We start from the raw sequence: 22,912 nt of genomic DNA, 5'->3' as shown, positions 1-22,912 counted from the left end.
ACACACATACACACTAGTGAGATAAGGAGGGGAAAGGGGAGACGTGGAGAGAGACAGAGGGTGGGAGAAGTAAGGGGAGAAAGATAGAGCCGGAGAAGAGGTGTACCTGAATGGGAGGGGAGGAGGTTTGATAAAAAGGCCATATCAGCAAATAACAAGGATGCTGGATGAGGTAAGAGGAGCGATAGCTGTAAGCTGATGTGATAAGGTGCATGGAAGTCGGGTGTTAGACTTCAAGAGGGATGCAGGCGCTCTAAAAAGAGGGAAGACTGCAGGGCAGCATGTGATGTGTGCTAAGAGGTGCGTAGCAGTAAAGGTCAGTGCTTGATGAGCTTAGGCCTAATGAAACAAGTTACATTTATGGTTAATAAAAACAGAAGTAAAACAAGGAAAGGAAAAAAAATCAAACAACTCTAAGCGGTGGAGCAGAGAAGCGGCAAGGAAGAGGTGGGGATCTAGAAGAGGAGGAGGAGGAGGGGTGGCGGTTAAAGTCCAAACACACCTGAGGGAAAACAAGGGGGAAGAGGTTAAGCTCTGACATGTTATTAAAAAACAGGATAGAGAAAGACAACGGGAGACAACCAGGGCAAAGTGAGCGGATGAGGAGGATAGTCAGAGAATAGTCAGTCCTTGGAGATCAAAAAGGGGGGAAGGAGGGTTAGAGAAGAAAAGCAAAGGATGATATTTTGGTGAAATCAGTGCCTGGAGAGATAAGAGATGTTTGTGAAAGAAGGGTTTGGATGATTGAGTGGGGCTGGGAAGAAAGAGAGAAAAAAATATTAAAGCTAGACAGAAGTAACATGGGATGAGCGCCCTGCTGCAAATGCTGAGGTAAGGAGGGTTGAAATTGACAGGGTTTTTAAGGGGTTACTGGGAAACTGGAGAGAGAAGGAAGTGGAGAGAGGAAGTAGCATCTGGAAGCAGGAAGTCAGAGAAAGAAGGTGAGGGCAAATACCAAAAAAGAAGTGAAGTGTTTAGAATAAATGAGGAAACCAAAAATAAAACTACAGCTTGAAAAAAAGAGACAAAGCAGAATTGAAGGGCAAAAAAGAGAAAGACAACTCTTTCATGCAATAGGAGGGGGTGTCAGGGAAACAGACTGAAAGCACATTTTGAGAATTGCGCCTTCATTGAATTTTGAACTGTAATGGCTTGGCAAAACAATCCTGCCCGTATGCCAATAAACCTCCAGTGAATTAGGCAGGGAATGAGAGTGACAGAGGAGGAGGAGGAGGAGGGAGACAGAGGGTGGAAGACAGAGATTGGGAGACTTAATTGAGAAGGAAGGATGAAATCAGCTGTTAAAAAAAGACACACAATATCTAAAGATAGGAAATGAGGATGAGAAACACAAAACAGACAAAAAGAGCGAGATGAAGACAGAAGGAGCAGAAGAAACACTGACAAAGCAGAAGCTGGAAGAGGAATGGGACAAATGAAAGACAGCGAGAGAGCCGAGCTGAAATTGACCCAGACCTGCAAGGGGCCATCTACAATGTGGAAGACATTATCATAAATGTAGCGCAGAGAAAGAGAGAGAGAGAGAGAGAGAGAGAGAAGAGAGCACGCAATGCAAACACATACATCACTAGCCAATCACGAGCATTTATTAGCAATAGAGAAAAGCTAAAACAAGGGAGCTGTCATGAAAAGCAAGGTTAAAAAGCAAGCTCTCCGTATAGGCAACTCGCCGCAGGCGGTATGTTAGATTAACAGTGACACCAGCTGAGTGGAGCCTAAGGAATCCAATACACATGCACACACTTACAGACACAAATGCACACGCGCACACACACACACGCAGAGCTGCAGTAGCCATTCTGGGACATTAGCGATGACATTGAGACCCAGACTAAACCGAGCCAACGGTAAGCAGAGTCTGTGGCCAGGAAGACGTGCAGCAGGAGGGATGTGCGACTGAATGAGTGGTAGCCATACAGAGATGGGGCTGAAAAGCAAAGCGGCAGAGGAGACTGAGCTTGTCTCCAGGCAAAGAAGCACAGGAGGGGAGGCAGAGAGGGAGAAAGGGAGCTTTGAAGGGGAGGTGGGGTAGGCATAAGAACACGGACATTAGTAACAAATCTGAACAGGAGGATCATGGGGGTTAAAAGGGGGCTTAAGAGAGGTTGGTGGTATAAAAAAATGTGAGTGAAAGACAGTGTGATGAAAGTGGATGTATGAAAGAAGGTAAGAAGGGGCAAGCATACAGTACAAAGGAATGAAACGTGTCAGAAGTACAAAGCAAAACCACAAATCATCCTGGTCGAGATTAATAAGTCAAAGAAAATTTGAAGCATAAGCTTTAGAATTGATTGATTTTCTTGTAATATTTGGATATTTTAAGTTAAAGCCAGTTTAAGTTTAAGCCAAAATAAAGAGAGTGAGAGTTACATAATGGGAAGCAATTGTGTAGCATCAGCTTGTTAATGGATGAATTATGAATTAGAAAAAGGAAAAAAAGAAAATCGGTTACGGTCATTTTCTTCCAACAAGCAGCTGCGCACTAACTGATCGCTCATTACAAACTCATTCTGTGCGGCTAAATATTGTTTTTTTAAGACGATGAACAGTCCTGTTTATCTTTTTTTTTTTTTACAATCCAGTTTCTATTCATACAGTAATGAGTATGACAGGCCGAAAACACCAAAAAAAAAGAACACGACATAAGACATTTGGCAACTTTTTTAACCTTAAAGCTTCTTAAAAGGAAAACGGGTGAAAACTGTATGATAAGTGCTGGATTTCTTCAGCGCTCCGCATCACCACAGAACATACAATGCCACACAAAAGCCAGTCGGCAAAGTCAGACCGACTCGTGGTTTTTCGTTGTACCGATGAACTCTTTATGCTTTGGCAAGACGGGAGGGGAAGAGAAGAACAGAGGGATAGAGGAGAGAGGGGAGAGAGAGACGTGAAGGGACAGAGGGAGAGATGAAGAAGGAAGGAAAAAGCTGGGAAGCCACCTGTCAGAAAGGGGGGCCCCCAATGATAGTTGCAGCACTTCCTCCCCTTTCCTCCCCCTCTCCCTCCTCCCTCCCCCCTGTCTCACCTGCGCCTCGTTCTCCTTCAGCAGCCTTCGTGTGCGTGCCCCCCCAGGGTCGTCGGTCACGTTCAGGATCACCACGCTCTTCTTCTCCCATCCGATGAACGAGCCGTCCGTTAGGCCCTCCACCACAGACAGGAAATCCCGGTAGCCGTGGTGGCGCGTGGACACCACGGAAAAGGCGGTCCAGTCATACTCCTCCAACACCTCAAAGATGACTTCTAATTGGAGTGCGGTAGAGGAGCTGAACTGGAGAAAGACGGAACCTGATTCCTAATTTGGGGAAGATAGTGGCAGATGTGGTTAAAAATCTCACTTTAAAATTCCCCCTCTGTGTCTAAACTGTAGCTGCACTAGCATGAGTAACTAACAAACAACATTTTCACTAAAAAGAACTACAATGCCCTGGACTGCTCCATCTTTATGCACAACATCGAGGCATCACGGGGCTTGTAGTTGTTACAGAGCAGCAGCAATCGCTCCGCCGCAGGGCTAAAACAGCTTGGATTGTTGCACGAATTCTCCTATGACATCCAGAAGGGAGTGTTTCTAAAAAGTCTGTGCAGGAGGTGGGAGGGAATGAGGATTAGGCGAGGGTACAGCTTCAAAGGAAGTTCATCAAAGTGCTACAATTTAATTCCTCAAGAGTAAATGGTTAAAACAGTTATTTGTAAGCACAAATGCACTGCTTTTTATTTCTTCCCCCCCTTGTTTGGTGATGAAATTTGGCACTAGTTTTCTCTGATGCATACACAATCATGTAATTCAAAAAAAAAAATGTACAGTCTGCAGACACATCCTTACTCACTGACATACACACTCGTGTCTACTCACTGCTTCCCTCCCCAAAACATCACAGGCATAGCAATAGCCCCAGTTGGTGCCATTTACAGATCAAACACTGTAAAGTTTCTGCAGATCAGTGACCCTGACCTTCAGCTTGCCCTCCATCCCGCAGGCACTTCCCTGGCACCTTTTCTTCACAAACAGGATGTGCAAAGTTGTGACATTGTTGTTATGGGGATAGCAGTTTTCCCTTTATAGTCCATTAAAAATCCCGTCAATCCGAGATGCTTCAGTGTGCGACACATCATACTAAGATTGTTTTACCTGCTTTTTCTCACAATTGCAGCTACACAATCTGGGACACTGGCCTCTTGTATATATACATATATATATATATTTTTTTTAATTCTCTCCTAACTTCATCTCACACACACTCAAGTCGCAAACACCTCCTCACCTACCCCAATTACAACCTCCCTCCTCCTACCTGTGGCATCCTCCCCAGCCCCGCTCCCCCTCCTACAGCCACTATGGGCAGTCCTGTTTGTGCAGAGACAAACTCCAGCATGGGGGCCAAAGGTCCCCAAGCTGTGCGAGGGGGCCTCTCCTCTTCATAAACCAGACCCTGCAGGGGCCGCGCCGCCAGCAGCTCACACAGCTGGGACAGTACTGTCTTAGGACTACTGTCATTCACCTGCAAGATGAAGGGAGGAACGAAGACAGACAGAGAGAAAAAGAGAGTGGGTCAGTGTGTCTTGACTTTGCCTTAGTCACAAAGAAGGTGTCTGTAGTATTCATGGCATGTCTGGCTCCTCATACAAGTTGTGGTCAAGGAGCAGAGCTCCCTGCTCATTCAGCAGGGCCTATACACACAGCAGCAATGTGCTGCCTATTCAGCTAAAATAATGAGTGATTATGAATAATGGATCGTCATTGTTATTCCCCTCCTTCAAGTAAAGCTGAACAAGCACTAGATAGAGGAGACAGTGTGTAACCTGTAGCCAGATGACGTTAGCAGAGCCCCACTGGGTGACCACGCTCTCCCCCAGGGAGCCGTAGACCCGGCCAAAGCCGGGATAGAGCACCCTTCCCCCAGGCCCCGCCACCGCCGCCTCCGCCTGCACTGTCGCACCGGCATGGATCACAGCGATGTTGAAGTTCATCATGGCCCCTGCATCACGCTCCCGCGGACTCGGCCGGAGCAGGAGGTGGGGGGAGGCGTCCACCAGACCTGCCCACTCTGCCAGGACCAATAGGAGAGAGAGAGTAGGTATGGCGACCATGGCAACCTGCCGAGGGGGGGAGGCAGATATATATCGCACTAAGAGAGGGTGCCTGAAAGAAAGAGAGACAGCAAGGAGAAGAAAAAAAGGGAGGTGAAGAAGAAGGAAAAAAGCAAGAGCGAAGACATTAAGTTAGACTTTTCTATCATGTCCAATACAGAGGACATCAAATCAAATTAGAGAATAAAGAAAAACTGAAGAAAAGAAGAGGGTAAGAAGGACACACTAAGTAAGAGTTGTAGAAGAAAGAACGGGGGAGAAAAAGAGAGAGAAAGTGATCAGAGACTTCATACAGTCAACTGGGAAACAAATTCTGAATCCAATCATGAGGTAATGAAAGTTAGTCTTGGTTGAAGAAAATACTGGACGAAAGATGCAGGATAAGAAAAAAAAACAAAACAATGAAGGACGGAGAAGAAAGGAAGACAGAGAGAAGATGAAATGGGTGCTATTTAGGCTGCAGGCTGAGGAGGAACAATAAGAGGAAAAATAGAAACTGGCCGTTAGAGAAAAGGTGGGTGAGAGGGAGAGAGAGTTAATAGCAGACAGAGACAAAGATTGGGGCGGAGGTGGTTATTGTGCTGCATGAATGATAACAACAATTAAGATAACTGTAAACACACTCGCCCTCACGCGCAACCGCGTCCACGCGCATACACAAGCATGCAAGCGTTTGAAGCCACACAAACATTCCTGAGATAAATTCATAGCAGCACTGCGCCTGTAGAGCACCTTAATGATAGAGAGATATGAGGGTTAATGCAGTATGCATGGCTGTACGCGCTCACATCCACGCAAACAGCAACACAGAAAGATAATGACTACCTGGGAGATAGCAGGGTTAATATGTGCACACACGCACACTCTCACTAAAAAAAAGAGAAAAAACACAGCAAATCATTTTCAATTTGCTCCTGGTGCCAGCTGCCCTCCTTCCTTCCCTCCCTCCTCCATCCCTTTCCCCACGTCCTCCTCACTTTCAGCCCACTCTCTTGTGCTCTGCCGTTTTTACATTCCCGTCTCTTCTCCCAGTTTTTCATGGCTTCAGGTACCAGGCACAGTTGCATTGATTAGCAGGGGCCTTCTGACATAATCTTCTCTCTACAGTAACTCTCTGTGCCTCTGTTTGGCCTATCCTCCCCTCTATGTTGTTTGCTCTGTCTTCATCCGACTCGCCTCTCTTTGTCACAGTCTGCCGATTCTTTGACCCTGATCAGTCTTTTGGATAAAAAAAGACAGCAGTGAAGAAAAAGAAGGACCGGAGGAATGCAAGATAGGGAGCAGCCACAAGAGAGAGCTGTGCAATGAATAGGAATGAAAAGTACTGTAAATATTCGGAGCATATGACTTAGGATGTACTGAGCGAGAGACTGTGTGGAGGAGCAGGCCACACGGTGGCGGGGGAGAGGGGAGGGCGAAGGTGGGTGGGGAGGTTGGAGGTGGTGTAAAATATGACAGGGGAGAGTAGCAGGAAAAGAAATATTGATCACTGGGATGTGTATACGTGTCTGGCCTAGGCAAATGTACTGCCAAACCTTCTGTTTTGAGTGACAGGGTGTGTGTGGTGGGGAAGTAGAGAGAAAAAGGAAGAATGAGAGAGAGCGAGAGTGGGATGAGAGGGTGAATAAGGGAGGCTGATAGAAATGGGTGAGAAAAAGAGATGGAGATGTGGAGAGATAGGGGGAGACAAACTTGTTAGTAGAAGAAAGGGAAAAGGAGGAGCTAATAATGAAGAGGAGAGGTAGGAAAACAGGGCTTTGTTGGGTTTTTTTCCTCTTTTTTTGGTTTGGTTTCTGTGTTTTTTGATGTAAGGAAGCTGCGGTAGGAAAGGACATACGGAGACGGGCAGAAAGGTAGAAAATGAGAACGCCAGAGATGGAACTGCAGGAATACAGTACATCATTTCATTTGGAGAAGATGTATTCTACGGTGCCGAGCTCACAGCCAATAACTGTTAGGGCTGTCACCGTATTTCAGTCTCACGAGGTGTTTACGTTGCACTGCACAACCAGTGTGTGCTATTCCACCTTCGGTGAGCCTCGCTGGAAGCGCGAACAGCGCATTACTACATTCAGCATCCACATTTCTTACAGCACACTCTGCCCGTTATCAAAAGTGCAAATTGCAACATCTCACTGGGGCGTGCTTCAATAAAGTTAATTATAAATAAATCCTCATTTAAATATATCTTACTATAAGTTCATTATTTTCCTACGATCTGTGAAATTTTGCAGACTGAATAAAAAAAGCAGGCTTACATTTAACACACACGCGAGGAATGAGAAGGAGTGGGAGAGAACGAGTGAGAGATTACAGTTCCATTTGATTTTCTAACGTAAATTAATCTTTAGTTAAAATGCTTTTTATTCTCTTCCATTTTAGTATGCCCCCCCTAATTTTAAAAACCATCCTCTTCAGTCCCCTGGAGCTTCCTCCAGACAAGCGCTGGATACTCCAAATGTACTTGGCAAGAGGCTGCCCACAATCCAGGGATTGCTTTACGTGGGATCACTTAATCAAAAGGTGTATAGATTTCTGTTTCTTACTGAAAGTCATTAAAGGCAAGTTATCTATTATTGTAGAGTCGTTTCTTAAACACGTGTGCGTTATTAGGTGAACTGCCTGGACCTTGTCTGTCATCTGCAGATGCAATAAATATGTAACGGAAAATCTGAATTTATGGAAAAGTGCTTCCTTTGATTTTTTTGATTTTTTATTTTTTTACCTAACCACAACTTTAAATTCATCACGGCCCCTCAATCATTATAAGCTCTCTAAATCATTACATCAGCGGCTCCATTAAAACTATGTGCACTGTGCAGTGTTGATCTCTCCGTTTGTCAATCAATCTTGTAATAAGCCGCTTACTGTAGCTACAGTTTAATTATTATAATTTTTTTCTGCTGAGGCTGTTTAGTTTGTCTTTTTAAACAAAGAAAGTGGCATTTACAGCACCATAGACAGCCAGCGTACATGCCAGTGACTCTTAGAAGCAAACTAAAAACACCTTCAGGAATATTTACCGGGTACTTAAGAGCAGAGCATATTCTTAGGCCGACAGAGACAGCTAATCAAGAAGATGAGAGAGAAAACATTCACACAGGCAAGCCAGTCTCGTCTTTCTCTTCCAAAATTGCCAGCCAGTACTTCACAATCAAAACACATCTTATCATATTTCTGCTTAAACATTTGATTTACTCTGCATAATGCGCTTGCTGCCATTTCAAATCATTACTTATAGGAATTAATGGCGAGTGTATGTGCAGCTTATGCGAAAACTCTCTCCCTGGTCTGTGAAATATCAAAATAGGTTTGCAGCTTTGTGCAGCGGAAGGCAAATCAGCTTTGAAGGTACAGTACATCCTTCTATAAAGGAGAACAGCGAAGCCTATATTACTCCTGCCAAAGCTAAAGGGACCAAAAAACTTGTATAGCCTCTGAACACAAAAATGAAATTGATTCTTGGTGTCAGTGCGATGGTAGGGAAACAATCACAATGTTTAAGATCACCTACTCCCCCTTCTCCTGTATGCTCGAACGCCTGCGGTGACTGTAGAAGAGCAGGTCCTGAGAGAGGTGGGGAGCTCTTGGGTAGATGTCAGTTGCTGGCATCCACACTTCTCTGAGCCCCTTTCACACTGAACTCCAATGGAGGCAGCGTGCCAGACCGCGCGCTGCATCGGATCTGCTGGGAAACGTGAGCGGGGATGGGAGTTTGAGTAGTCTGGAGTTTGTGCAGTGTGGAGTTGCGGAAGTGCGGTGTTCAGCGTTGTGTTTAGCCCACAATGAGGCTCTGCTGCTCATTCCTTGCTGTCACGCAGAGTAATGGACCTGCTCTCAGCTGCCTGTGGCACGAGCTGCACTGAATCAGCTTAGGCCATTTTCCACAGCCAACACACACAAGAAAACATATCTGAAATATATGCAATCTAATAAATACTGTGCTATACTCTATTAGAAGAGATTGCAGCTTCTCGCTCTAAGTGCCTAGGTTAAGAAACACACATTCATGAAGATGAAGACTCAATTCATCTCCTTTTTTTTCATTTGTCCACATTTAAGCCCGACAGTGTACTTGAGAAAACGGCCATGTGTAGCCTCAATAATTTTCTTTGGTACATAGCTCTACTGTACTAAAAGATAAGATAAAGTGCCAGCACAGTGTGGTGTCCATAGTGTGCATATATGTGAGTGTATCAATGTGTGTGTGTGTTGTGGGGGATAATATGGCAGTGTGTGGGAGCGGAGGAATGAAGAGAAGAGTGCAGCTGGAGCTCAATGCTCCTCGTGTTAATTGGCCCATACTTCAATCACAGCCACTGGAGTGTGTCCTCTCTGACGGAACAGATCCTCTCTCCCTCTCTTTCCCCCCTTCCCAATATCGCACCCTCTCTCTCTCTCTCTTTCCCTTCCCCCCTCCCTCTCTGTCCTGCTGCACTTGTTCATCCACTCACTCATGCACTCTCACTTAACACACACACACACACACTCCCTCACTCAGTCTGTCTCACTAAGTCACGTTTGGATTTTTTGGTGTTTTACTCGTTCATTCATCCTCTCATTCATTCATTCATTCATTCATTCATTCATTCATTCAGTCTCTCTACCACCTCACTCTGCAGCATGCCACTGTAACCGACTCTCCTGCCCTCTCTCCTTTCCCTCTGTTTTCCTCTATCGCTCCCCATTCTTTCCCTTCACGCACGTCTTTGTCCTGCGCTTCTTTCACTCTCTGCTTCCTCCCCTCCCTCCCTCACTTACTTCCTCTCTCCCATTTCTCTCCGTCCCTATCGCTCTCTTTCTCTTTGATCCCTGTCGAGTAGAAGAGCCACCAGGCAGGCGAGCGGCTCTTGTTCCCATTGTGCATAGTGTGCAGAGTGATCGACAAGAAGCTCAGCGTGCAGCAGTAGGGCGTACAGTGCTCTGTGTGTTTCTACTGCATGGCTGTAAACAGCAGTAGTAAAGCTTGCTGCAGCCACAGCTGCCCTGCTTGGACTTGCAGAGCTGTGACTATCATAAGCCATTCAAGGAAAAAAAATCACACAGGCATCTATCAGCTCAGCAGGTCCTCAAAGAGGAAAGACAAATCACAATATGTTGCTTCTGTTATGAGACAGCTTTGCATATGGATTGTTTAAATTTAAGGTTAGGTGATATAGAAGATGCGAAATAAATCGAGTTTGCCTCTTTATCAAATAAAAAGAAACTCTTCGATATTAAGTCTCAAGGCCGCCGCTCTACTTTGTCTTCCCACAAAATGCAAATGTATATACTGTATATGATATTATTTCATATAAGCTGCAGCACTATGTGAGATGGGAAAGCAAAATCTCCCCTTGGCTCTTCATGCCAAACATTTGTTTCTGGCAGGTAGTCTCCACATGTCCTTTTCATATTTCGTAACCCTTTGGAAGAACAAAATGAAACAGTCACCTTGACATCTCACTTTGATGTTTCTTCACAGCAAGACGGCATTTTATTCTGACATTTCAAGCTTCCATGTGGTCATACAAAATGCACCTCACTCCGAGGTTCAGAGGATCTTGCCTTTAATTCAGGCTTTTTTCTTCTTTTTTTTTTTACGTTTCGGATTAAACTCTCCTGCCAAGAGACAGTGTCAATTAATTGGGCTCCACTTCTGTACATTGAGGGGATAACTTTCATTACTTGAATGGGAGAACACTCCTTGTTTCTCGTCCCTCTATGGATTGATGGAAATGAGATGAAGCTGACCTTGGACCCTGCCTCAGTGTTGCACTAACAATTCACTGACCTCGTTTTTTAACAAAAAGGAAAATGTCTCTGTGGTTTCTGGCACACCAGACACACAAAGCAGTGACGGGAAAATCACATCCATTACGGATGATCATTATTGAAATATTTGACATTATCCACATCTCATCTTTCTAACTCGCACCATTCAGGACAGAGTGTATAATTACCTAAGTGGAGAATGCCTTTTGATTTTGCTTATTATGAACCTGCACATGCCGGGTAATTGCTGTAATGCTCAGAAAAAAATGAACTCACGTAACCTGAGAGGAAAAATCAGCTGATAAAATTCATGGCCTTTAATTTTTCTCTGTAATAAAGCCTAGGCATCTTAAATTATCCACACTCTCTTGCTTTCCCCCTCTCTCTCTTTGGTTTTGTGTGTGTGTGTGTGTGTGTGTGTGTGTGTGTGTGTGTGTGTGTGTGTGTGTGTGTGTGTGTGTGTGTTTTATAAGTCAAGCTACAGGCACATAAATCTGTTTACATGGTCATATTTTGAAGATCCTGCCTCACTTTTCGGGATAAAAAGCATGTCCTCCTAACATAAATCCTTAGTTTAAGAATTATGTTTTGTCCAAGTAGTACTTAGGTTTAGGTTAAGGGTACATGTACAGCAAATAAGTCAGTGCTATGTCCTAAGAAGTGATGAAAACACAACTATCTTGTGTGTGTGTGTGTGTGTGTGTATGTGTTATCTTTCAACCCCGTCATTCATTTAATCCTCGGGGCATTTCAAGCTCACACACAGAGTGCTTTGAGCTGCACAGTCTGCATAAACAAAATCAATTTGTGTATGAATGATGAACAGAAATATTCTCTATTCTCTATTTTATCTTCTCCCTCCCTCAAACTCACAACCAACACATCCATTCAGTAAACATCGGCAACAAATGATCTACTACTCTCATGAGTTTTCAGACATAAATACCAGCGAGGTCATAAACTTTCATGTGGAAAGGCCAGCGTCTGGGGAGCTTGCAGCTGGAATTTGTACCTTACAAAGCATTATTTCAATAAGTCTAAATGGCCTATACTAGCTTTACTTGAATGAATGAAAAATGGTTTTGTAGGGAGACTACATAGCTTATATGTCCAGTGCTAATGCTGGTAAAAGGAGCAAAGGTATTTCATTTTCCCAACACAAAAGGCAGCAAAGGACTGCAGTGCTGGTGCCTGGCCCTCCCTTCTTTTCCCAGGTTGACTATGATATCATATAATTTACTCCTTCTAATGTACATATAAATTGTTTTTGTAGTTCCTCCCCCCCCTCAAATCTCTTAAGATGTGCTTACAACGCACAGCCTGGGGGATTATCTTATTACGTTTGTTTTTAAAAGGAATAAATTCTCACTGCACAACCTGCATCCAGAAACTCCGAGGGCTTTCGGTCTAGGGAAAATAGCTTCAATATTAGAGCACTATCAATGCATCTAATAATAAAAATGCATTCATACTGAGCATTTACATAACATACTGTACATTCATGAATGAAATGCTTGACTGATTGATGTTTTTAACAAGCACTGAGACTGAAATTAGGAACAAAATGGATGAAGGAGTCACAGCATACGTGATGAGGCAGTCGACATAAGCCTCGGAATATTCGCCATTTAGTGGCATCGCATTAAAGCATTGAACAAATACCACATTTTTAAGGATTGAAGCTAAACAGATTATTTTCCCACTCTAACTCGAACCAGTAGTCGCAAAGCCACACTGTTGCTTTGCTTCCATTAATTCCCTCATTGATTGGCCAGACACTGGGATCACCTAGCCAGATCTAAATCAGTCACTAATTAAAAGAGCAAGATGAAAAGCAGCCGACACAGCAGCCCTTCAGGACCTGTAAGGTGAAACATTCTTTAACAACTACAAACTAGGAAGCTGCTCAAGACTCACAGCAGAAAAAAGCACCTGGCTCTGCATAGTAATGATTCACAATCTTATTCTGGGGATAAACAGATTAAACCGGTGTGGGAAACCTTCACTGATAACTATTGTGTCTTTGTACAAGGTCATACACAGGCAAGTGCCAACGCACACAGTTGCACAAGCAGGCGAGCGTGCTCAAGGTTTGCACGTACGGGTGACTGTGTATAGCTCGTCTGTGACACTTACACAGGCGTCCAAATGTTTAGGAAAATTTAAAGTGGGAGAAATATTAAGCTCGTCTCATTCCAAGGAAGGTGCCAAATGTTGCTGAATCAAGCTGGATTCCTTCTGCATGAATTTGAAGCCGCGTAACAATATTGGATGCAGGTCTGAGCTGCATTCACAGCACATCTGGCTCCACCCACGCTCATAACCAAAGGTGTTAGCAACACTTCTGTCAGCCTATCGTCTGAACATTGGTGGATCAGGAAATGTACTCCGACGCAGACAGAGCAACCCTAACCAGCAAGGGGAGAAGAATATAAAGATCGAGACCAGCAAACGTTTTCAGGGTCTGATTTATAGCTTCAGTGGGAAATCTATGCCGCAACCTACGACGTAACCGCAAACCCCTCTGAACCCAACACCGGAATCCATCCATCTATCCCTTCTCTTCCGCTTATCCTTATCATGGTCACAGGGAGCCTGGAGCCTATCCTAGCTGCCACTGGGCGAGAGGCAGGGTACACCCTGGACAGATCACCGGTCTGTCGCAACTCAGAGAGACACACATCCATTCACACCCGCATTCAAACCTATGACCAGTTTAGAATCACCAATTAACCAAACCTCACTAACTGCAAAAGTTACCTGCCTACCTACCGCAGAAGCCTGAATCAGGACTCAGGGTGATTTTCAATAATAAGAGGTGGTGAGAGGTTAGTGAAGGGGATGTCAGAGCCCCGCTGTGTTCTCTTCACCCTTGGAGTTCACTAATGCTATGATGTTTGCTTCACAGTAACAAATATGAAATGTCTGTCTTCTCCATTTTTTTAAAATCCTGACATATGAAGCTGTGGTATCTCATCAGAGATGTGCTCAGTGGGCTGAGATGGCCACAGCTTTTTCAGCAGATTTCATATTATCGTTTACAGAATGCAATTATAAGCAGTGAGAAAACGGTTCATGTCATGAGATATCAAAAATTTCTGACAGCTGTGCTTTTGCTATTAGAGGAGAAAAAACCCCAAGAAGGAAAAAACTTCCCTGTGGTGGCTTTGGTCTCTGCCACAGCAGCCCATCATGTGCACAGTGCGACTTGTCTGCAATCACTCACCGTGCAGGTAAAGCTTGCAAACGTGAAAGGCAACCCCTTTTGCTGCAACCGACATGTTTCAAAAGGCACAACGTTGACTTAGAAAGCAAATAGTCTTCATTTGCAGTTTACGTCTCACTTTGCACAAGCACTCGATGAGTAGCTTGGAAGTCAGCTCGGACTTTGCAAAGTACGAGCAACCTGCAAGTGAGCAAAGCGATCGCAGTGATGTTTTCTGTGGTGCACCATATTCTTCTTTCTGACCAGTTTCACCTAGCGACTGGGCGTTTGGCTTCAGCAATCGATTTCACAGTGACTGCCATCAGCTTTCAGCAATTATTCACCAAACAGTCAGGGAATATACATTTTTTCCTAGTGATTTGTGTGACTCTCAAGACCTGTGTGACAGGGCCTAATTTACATGTAAATAAATAACACCATTAACCCACAACAATAAAGTTTCAGCCAATATCATGCAGGTTTTTATCATGCCAGCAAAACACAACTGAAAGATGGGACCCAGAGATGGCACATCCCACTGATGCTTGATCAGATTGGGTATTTGGAGAGTTTGGAGTTCGGGTTAGTGCCTTGGGCTCTTCAACATGTTCCTCACAACAATCCTGACCACTCTGAGTGCCAGATATACAAAAAGAAGCACTCTCTGTATTATAAAGAGAGCGCAGTGACAAGATTGTGTGTAAAAGGTGGGAACTCAGAGGTTTGTGCGGATGACCCTAATTGCACCAATAGTTAAAGCTTATTTTTGGTATTGAAATTAATTGACCGCACCTCTGATTAGAAAACAGGACAACATTTGTGAATAACCTGTAAAGCTAACCACATCTATCAGTGCTATTTGGGGATTGCGCTATGTTGCCCAATTTAGTAACTCTGACCCTTAGTGTTGTGGCAGAGCACTTTATCCTTCTGGAGGAGGCCACTGCCACTGGGGAGTGTCTTCAACACCCTCTAGGTGTTAAAACAGCATTCACGTGAAAGTGTGTTTTATCACAAGAAAAAGAAAAACTAGTCTTAATGTGATTCATCTGGTCTGAGTGGAAAGGTTCTAATAAAAATCGCATTACCCACTTTTTCCACCATTATGGCATGACTAACATATGACTGATGATTCATCTTTGTCGAGTCAGTGATGATACTGAGTCAAATTAAAAGCTAACGACAGCATAACAGTGAACACTGATCCACACACATACTCACAAAAACTAGTCTTCACAAAGTGACATTGCCCCGGAGAGTTCATGATAGGAGCTGCAAAAAGCTGACTTAATATTTGGGTGTAGATGACATGGAGCATATAGTGCCAAGAATTGATTTCCTTTCCGTCTCCTATACTGCTCCATGCAAAATGTGTGAACAAGTGTCCCTCTTTTCCCAAAGCTGCAGTCTTTTATAGAGTATATGCCACAGTTCACCACAGGACAGATCAAATAACAATCGCCCTGATGAGTCCGAACAAGGGTAGCTTAAGGACACGGTGGTTTATTGGCTCGTTTGACACATCAGATTCAAATTGCAATTACATAATTGAATAGAAGGCATTCGGTCCTAATTACCTTTAGAGATAGACTAAAGAGGACTTCGATGTGAGAAAATATTCGGGAGGAATAATGAAAAATCGCAACCTGAAATGAAAACAAATTAATTGTAATCCTGAGTTAGGCTAACAGCATCTGTGCACGTTGTACATTTCACTCTTTTCAGTGTCAAAAAAACGAAAAAAAAAGCAGGAGAGAGTCTGTAGAACTGTCTCAAATCACAAGGCCAGTTTTAGAAGCTGGAGCTATTTATGCAGAGATGAGGCACATTAAAACAGCACAGCAACATCAAACTATCTTCATCAGAGCCTTTTCTCCATCTCTGCGCTGACATTCCCTCTTCCTTCCTTGTCTTCCCCTCCTTGTTGTACTGTAGATAACACACTGTGCAAATTCCACTCAGGTGCAAACACACATATTTGCATTTTCAGCAGCTGTATGGTTGGCACCTGTTTATGGAGGAATTTCACATTCAAACTTAACATAAAAATAGTGCAAAGCTATTTTTATATGAAGTGATAAGACAATAAAACAAGTTTGACTTCGCACCTGGGACCTGCACCTTGTAAATCGCACACTGTACAAAGTCTACTATAAATGCCAGCTCCTGAGTTCTTTGAAAGGAGAATGACATTGAGTTTTAACAAAGCTCGCTCCACATGCAGCTCGGGGAAGACTCACAGATCCGAAGGCATGACACAATAGCTCGGGATGACTCGAGACATGGACTGCAGACACAGCCTAACGTAGTTTTTTATAAATGCCCCCATTTCCTCTTTTTAATAACCACTTATGCTGTCATTTCCTGCCCCATCCATCATCATGAAGGACCGCACCACATTGCTGCAAAACGCTGCGCTCCGCAAAACATTCCTGCACATCTCTTTATTTTCTTTCATTACTTTTCTTCGTCCTGCCTTTCCTCTTTGTGTCTGTCAGTGTGTGCGCATGTGTCTCAATGCAGTGTGCACACAAGTGTATATATACAGTGTATAAATGTGCGCATCTCGTGGCCAAGGTCCTCTCTCATCCAAAACTGTGTGTTTGTGTCTGTTTGAGTGCCAGTATTCCTTTTGTGTGTATTTCTGGGGTATGCTTTGGTGTGTGTGTGTGTGCGTGTGTGTCTGACTGCATACCCATGGGTCTCTCCCTGAATGTACTTTTTGAGAGTTTGTGTGCCTGTGTATTGCATGCAGCCATGTGAAGCTGTGTGCCTGCTTTCTGCCTCCAGACTTGTATTCCCAAAACAAGCCGCGGGGCTCTGGCTCAGGTTTGTGTGTGTGTGCATGCCTGCTTGAGTGTGTGCACACACCTGTTAGACAACACTGTGCAAGGAGTGCACGCTAAATGTCCCTCAGTTTTGTGTGTGTCTATGTGATTTTGTTTATCAGTGTGTCTGTCAGCCAGCCTGTCCACCTGTCCATTTGATTCTACTTCCCATCTGTTTGTTAGGTGACTATACAGGTGATATAGTCCAGGTATTTGAATGCACCTCTGAAGTCACTCTACTAAATGTAGCTCTATCAGCATAAAGGATTTGATACTGTACTACTGTATTGGATTTTCCAGTTATTTTAAATCATATTGAAAGCTATATTTGCACCACTTCAATCAACAGCTACTAATTCATTTACACGTTTATCCAAATACCTTATTCTGGGAGACGTCGCTCTCTAAAACATGGTTAACCAGATGATTTTTGTTTTTTTCCTCACACTTGTCACAATCAAGTGCATCATAATGTTACTTGTATAGCTAATTACTAGTAGATTGGTTGAGTTGTCACTGATAGCTTGGCAGCTGTAACGGAGCTAATCAGCAGAAATTTGAGGTACCTGCACTGATTTTACCAAAAAGGTTGTTTTGTTAAATTTGATTAGCAGACGCAGATTAAATTTGAATATATTAGAATTACTACTATACTCCTCTTTTTTCCTGATTTTAAATGGAAATGTAAAAATTTTGCTAGAAATAAAACCATAAATAAGCATCCTCTACTAAATGTACCTATTTGTAGCTTCATTAATGAAGCCTGACTCCTTCATTAACGATTTATAAACTTCCCTGTCCAGTGTGACGTGTGTTACTGTCTTTAAATACCCAGAATTTCAATGAAGGAAGAAAAGACACTGGACAAGCTGAAGCGAGAACATTTTGGATTTTTTAAAAATGTGTTTTTGCTTTAAAAGGTCTAAAATGATAGAAATTTTAAGATGTCTTATTATTTTTTGTGCAGGCAGTTAATTTATTATCTCAGCTATAACTATGCAGAATTTCACAATGGCACTTCCTGAAAAGATTCAGATTTATTAAATTTACTTTTAGTTGTAAGTCTTGTGTTGAGTGGCAGTTTCTTTTTTTAAGCCATAACAGAACATCATTTAATTTCTAAACACCTGTATCATTAATAAAAAAAAATGTTTTAAGTGATTTTAGGCATTAAAAGCTTGACGACTGTAGTATCCAATTTTACACTTTAGATCAATTTAAACTGTAGAGAAGAGTCAGTTTGATAAATTGTGTTCCCTGCTGATTTCAATGGAGGGCATTCTTTCCTGAAATTATATGGATTTGTTTAATGAGCACCAGTCAGAGGTGTTATCGTAGGAAAATACAGATTTGTCCTTAATGAGTTTGATTTATTTATTGCTGTGAGTAAGCCAACGAAGGGTTTTCAAATGAAAATAGCACAAGACAGTCAGATAATTCATCAAAAAAGGACATCTCACAGCCCACTCCCAACCACATGTATTAAATTCTGAGCTGCACTGCTGCAGGCCAAAGTGAATATGCAACACGTTTATCAATACAACCCAAAGAAGTGTCCAAAGGAGAAGACTGAGAGAGGAGAGTACAGTAATCGCTCCAAAACAGCGGCCTCTGATCTCGTTAAAGACTAATTGATGTTCTGTGCTAACGAGCTTTACCTTAAAAAGAACACTGGGTGCCACGTGTGCAGACGCTGGGAGAGGGGTTTGGGTGGGCGGCAGAATTGAGGAAACCATCCACTAACGTTGCGTTGAGCAAATGATATAAGGGCGGGCAGAAGGAAGGGGGGGAAAGGAACAGGAAACCTTGCAGCGGAAGTTACAGGTTGCAGAGGTGAGAGTTTTGATGGAAAGGATGGAGGCGATAGGGAACGGGGGACTGGGGGGAGACAAACGAAGCAGGGACTGAGCTAAGCTTGAAGGTTTTCTGCGCCAGAGTCAAAGAATCACTGAGATGAAATTGATGAAGAGCATGGGCTGAAGAAAACAAGCACACAAATGTTGACTCTATTGCTTCTCCTCATCTCTTCTCATGTGCTTTTCCAACTACACCCCCCCCCCCCCCCCGAGATTCAGTTCCAACCAACTCCTTCTCTTACTCTCCACCTCGTTTTCCTGCCTTCCCAATCTCTCGCCCAGTTCTCCCGCTCACATCCCTCCTCCACCCCCCTCCCCCTTGTCCTCACACCTCTCATCCTTGTCTTCCTCTCTCTGCCCCTCCACACCTGCTGTCTCTCTCATCCTCGTCCCCTCCCCTCCTGCCTGCCCCTACTCACAGCTGGTACAGTACAGCTCTCTCTGGGCAACTGTACGACAGATCGTCAGAGAAGGGGGGCTCTACTGACACTGAAAGCAACACTTTACGGGCAGCAGTGCAGGCAGCACACTGCTGCAGTACGCCTGTGCGTAGATTTCACAGGGTTTGTGAGGCAAAGTGATAAACTGTACCGAGCACGTCACCTGTGGGTGAAAGAGCTGATTGAAATGGATATCAGCTACAGAATTCAGCTGAGAGAGTGAAGGGGTGAGGGCGGCGGGGGTGGGGGGGGGAGACCAAACACCCCACAGAAACAGGGGAAAACAAACACATTAATTCCAATTTCCATCTGGATAAATGTTGGCCTCACAATGCATTGCCACTCTCAAACACTGCAGCAAATCTGTAATAGAAGCAACACTGTGCCTCTCCGTTTTACAGGTCAACAGCATGAGCTTCTCCATTGGTGGTCTCTTTGGGCCAAGGCCTATTTTTTTTTCTAGAAAATGACCGATGATGATGATGATGGTGTTGGTTGTGCCTGTTATTCACTCTATTAAAGTACCATAAGGCAAAAACAAAAGTTATTTGGGCACCCAAAGAGGTGCAGAAAATGTACATACAGAGTGAAATCTCTCACATACTCCTTTACGCAGCTGGGCAAAGAAAGAAAAAAAAAGCAGAGAGAGCTGTCTGAGAATGTTTGAGGCAAGTCAGCCTGTTGGGGGAAGATTCCTCGGTGGCAACAGAGGGATAACTGCGCGCTGCCATACGCCCAAATATTCAGCGTATCGGGATATAAATAGATCAAGAGGCAAAACTGATCGGCAATCTTGCGGGCTTAGCGCTATAGCGGTGCAAGACGAGCGAGCAGACGCGCTCACTCACACACAAACACAAGCACGCACTGACACTGACCACGCAGCCCGACAAAATGAGCATCAACAGATATGATCGCCTCAATTAATACATCCGCAGCAAAGTGAGGGGGAAACTGCAGCCAGCGCCGGTGTTTGAAGACTTAAACGGAACCCAAACTCTGTCTTTATTAATAATGCACAGAAATTTCCTGGCAGACAAAATCATAGCCTAAAGGTTTAGTCCATATGATTAATTGAACTACCGGTAAACTGTGTGTGCGTGTGTGTCTGTGTGTGTCATTAGACTACCTATCCCATCTGCTGTAAGGAACATATGCGTTAAGGTGCTTGTGAGTTCTCAGGCGCAGCAATGACAGAGGGGTCAAAGCCCCGGTGCGCCGGCCGTTTCCACATCTCCATCCATCCATCCATCTCTCCATCACCGGCGTCCGCACCCGACATGCCGACACCCGAGCCCGCTATCCCCGTCTCAATGACGCGTAGCACCCTCTCACTGCCCGAGCCGCAATTAATCTAAGCAGCAGCACAGAGTCTGTGTGCGTGGAGTGAAGCAGCGAAAAAAAAAGAAAAAGAAAAGATGCCTCCGCATTGCAAATATCATTAAAATAAATGTACTTACTGTTTTTCAGCAGCCTGTCCCCCCTCTTTTCCTGGGTCCCTCCATCCTTTTTCACATCCTTCCTTTTTGAGGTATCCGTTTTGCGGGTGTCCCCCTCTCGCCGCCGCCGCCGCCACACACACACACTCACACACTCACACACACACTCACACACACACAGACACGCGCGCTGTGAAAATATATATCTAAATATATATATGTTCTACATGTATTCAATTTCTCCGATCTCTCTCTTTTCCTCTCCCTCCCTCTCTCCTCTCCTCTCTCTCTCTCTCCCTCTCCAGCTCTCCCTCTTTCCCCGATCTTTTGTTAAAATTCAGTATATGCGCCCCGTCACCTAGCAACCGTCAACCTCTCTCTCTCCCCCCTTTCTCTCTCGATTTCTCCCCCCCCTCCCTCCCTCTCTCCATCACTGGCGACACGTGTTGAATGCTAAACTTAGCGGTCCGGAATAAAATTAATAAAGGGATGGACGCTCTATATATCCCCCCTTTCTCTGCCTTCCCCGTCTCCCTCTTTCACTGTCGCGCGTATCATAATGCAATATAAATATTTACTAGAACCACTCAGCCCTCTCATTGCCCCACCACCACCATCGCCACCTCCCTTGCGTCCCTCCGCATTTCCCCTCCCTCTCTCCCTCCCTCCATCCATCCATCCATCACCGGCTGCCTCCCTGCATCCCTCCCTCGCCGTCCTGCCTTTTTTTCCCCCTCCCTCCTGCCTCCTATCGCCTCTTTCTGCTTCTCCAAGCAAAACGGAGGCGCCACACCAGCGTTTGTGGATCCACATGTGAGTGTCATCCTGCCTGGTGCGTCTTTGCATTGCATGGAGTGTGTGTTTAAATGTGTGTGCGCGCGTGCGCAAGCGTGCATGTGAATGAGAAATTTACTACAGTAGCATGTCAGCGACCATGTGTGAGCGGCTTGCGGAGGATCAAGACGCATGCAGTAGGATCATAACGCTGCAGCCGAGTTAGGCCTGAGAGCTGAAATTACACATTTATATTAAAGTAACTTTTCACAACCGTTTGCAAAGAGAAATGCAAATGAAACAGTGGGGTAAATAATAAACTAAATTACTCCCTCTTTTATTTACAGTCCTCTCTCTCCCAAAAATTAATTTGTTAAATGTAGAAGGTGGTGTTGTCCTCATCTGTGTGTAATGTCAAATCAGCATTAATCAATAGTTAGTCTCAGATCGCTCTGGAAATGGTGCTGTGATAGGAGTTTAACCTTTCCAGCAGACTTTGAGATTGTGGGGAAAAAAGTAGACATGCATGTAAAAGAAACCACAGAAAGAGAGAAGGAGTCTCTTTGTATTGATGTATTCGAGTATTGCAGCTTAGTAAATGAAGGTACTCCTCGCTTCCAATTGAGTCATCATCAATTTGAAAATTATCTGTGTGCACACAAACTGCAGTTGTGCAGATGCAGACTCAGACAAATGTCTAGAGGCTCAAAGTCCTTTATCAGACTTTGAGCAATCAGTCTTAAAGATACTGCATCACACAGTCATCATCACAAATGTGCATGAAAAAAAGATTTTGTTGGTAAAGTGTTTTTTTATTATCTCAAGATGTAAGTTCCAAAAAAAAAAAAAAAATCCAAAAATATTCCAAACAGAAAAATCTATTTTTTGTTAATCACAACATTTTAAAAAAGAGAGCGAAAGAAAAATGTTGAGACAGAATCTATTTCCAGAAGCTGTGTCGTCATTAGGAGCTGCAAAATGTTTTCACACAGACTAAACTTCATTAGGAAAAACATTACCTCTTGACACCGAGACAGAAAACTCAGAGATAAAAATTTGGGAAATGAACACAAAACTAATTTCGCTGCTGTTGAAATAAAAGAAAAATTCGATTTTTATTTTGGTGGTGAAGAAGCTGATTTTCTACACGTAAAATTAGGAAAAGAGACACATGTTCATCCAAATTACCTGGATGGCAATTAAGTTAGTTTTATTTATTATCTTCCCACTTATGGTGATTACTAACTGATTAATCTGCAAATACTGACAGATACTTCTGTGAGACATCTGCTGATATCATAAAGCTAAGTCCACAAACACAAGCATGCGCAGTCCACCTCCACGCACACCAGTGCCCACCACGTTGTTTCCACTCGGTATGTTTTGTGATGGAGCGATGCTGCGCTGGGGACAAACAATTAGGAACATAAACCACTGCTCGTTAATCTACATGCACACTGATGTGTAGTCAGTTTAAGGGCACGTTCCATATGGCAATAAAGGT

General features: G+C 43.9%; 1 protein-coding gene across 1 annotated transcript in view; it reads right to left on the bottom strand.

Annotated features, from left to right (window-relative positions):
* The window catches only part of grin2db (glutamate receptor, ionotropic, N-methyl D-aspartate 2D, b), a 60,278-nt gene extending 39,345 nt beyond the window's left edge, over positions 1-20,933 (bottom strand). The window contains exons 1-4 of the mRNA XM_004550706.4: positions 20,656-20,933; positions 4,825-5,164; positions 4,317-4,523; positions 3,050-3,316 (exon numbers count right to left, since the gene is read on the bottom strand). Of these exons, the coding sequence (XP_004550763.2) occupies positions 3,050-3,316; positions 4,317-4,523; positions 4,825-5,112 (762 nt within the window). The 5' untranslated portion in view covers positions 5,113-5,164; positions 20,656-20,933. The remainder of the gene's footprint in view (positions 1-3,049; positions 3,317-4,316; positions 4,524-4,824; positions 5,165-20,655) is intronic.
* Positions 20,934-22,912: the final 1,979 nt, after the last annotated feature.

The sequence above is a fragment of the Maylandia zebra genome, linkage group LG11 (genome assembly GCF_041146795.1).
Source record: "Maylandia zebra isolate NMK-2024a linkage group LG11, Mzebra_GT3a, whole genome shotgun sequence".
Classification (NCBI taxonomy): Eukaryota; Metazoa; Chordata; class Actinopteri; order Cichliformes; family Cichlidae; genus Maylandia; species Maylandia zebra.
Note: the sequence above shows the minus strand (reverse complement) of the source record. Positions and strands in the feature narration are given on the sequence as shown.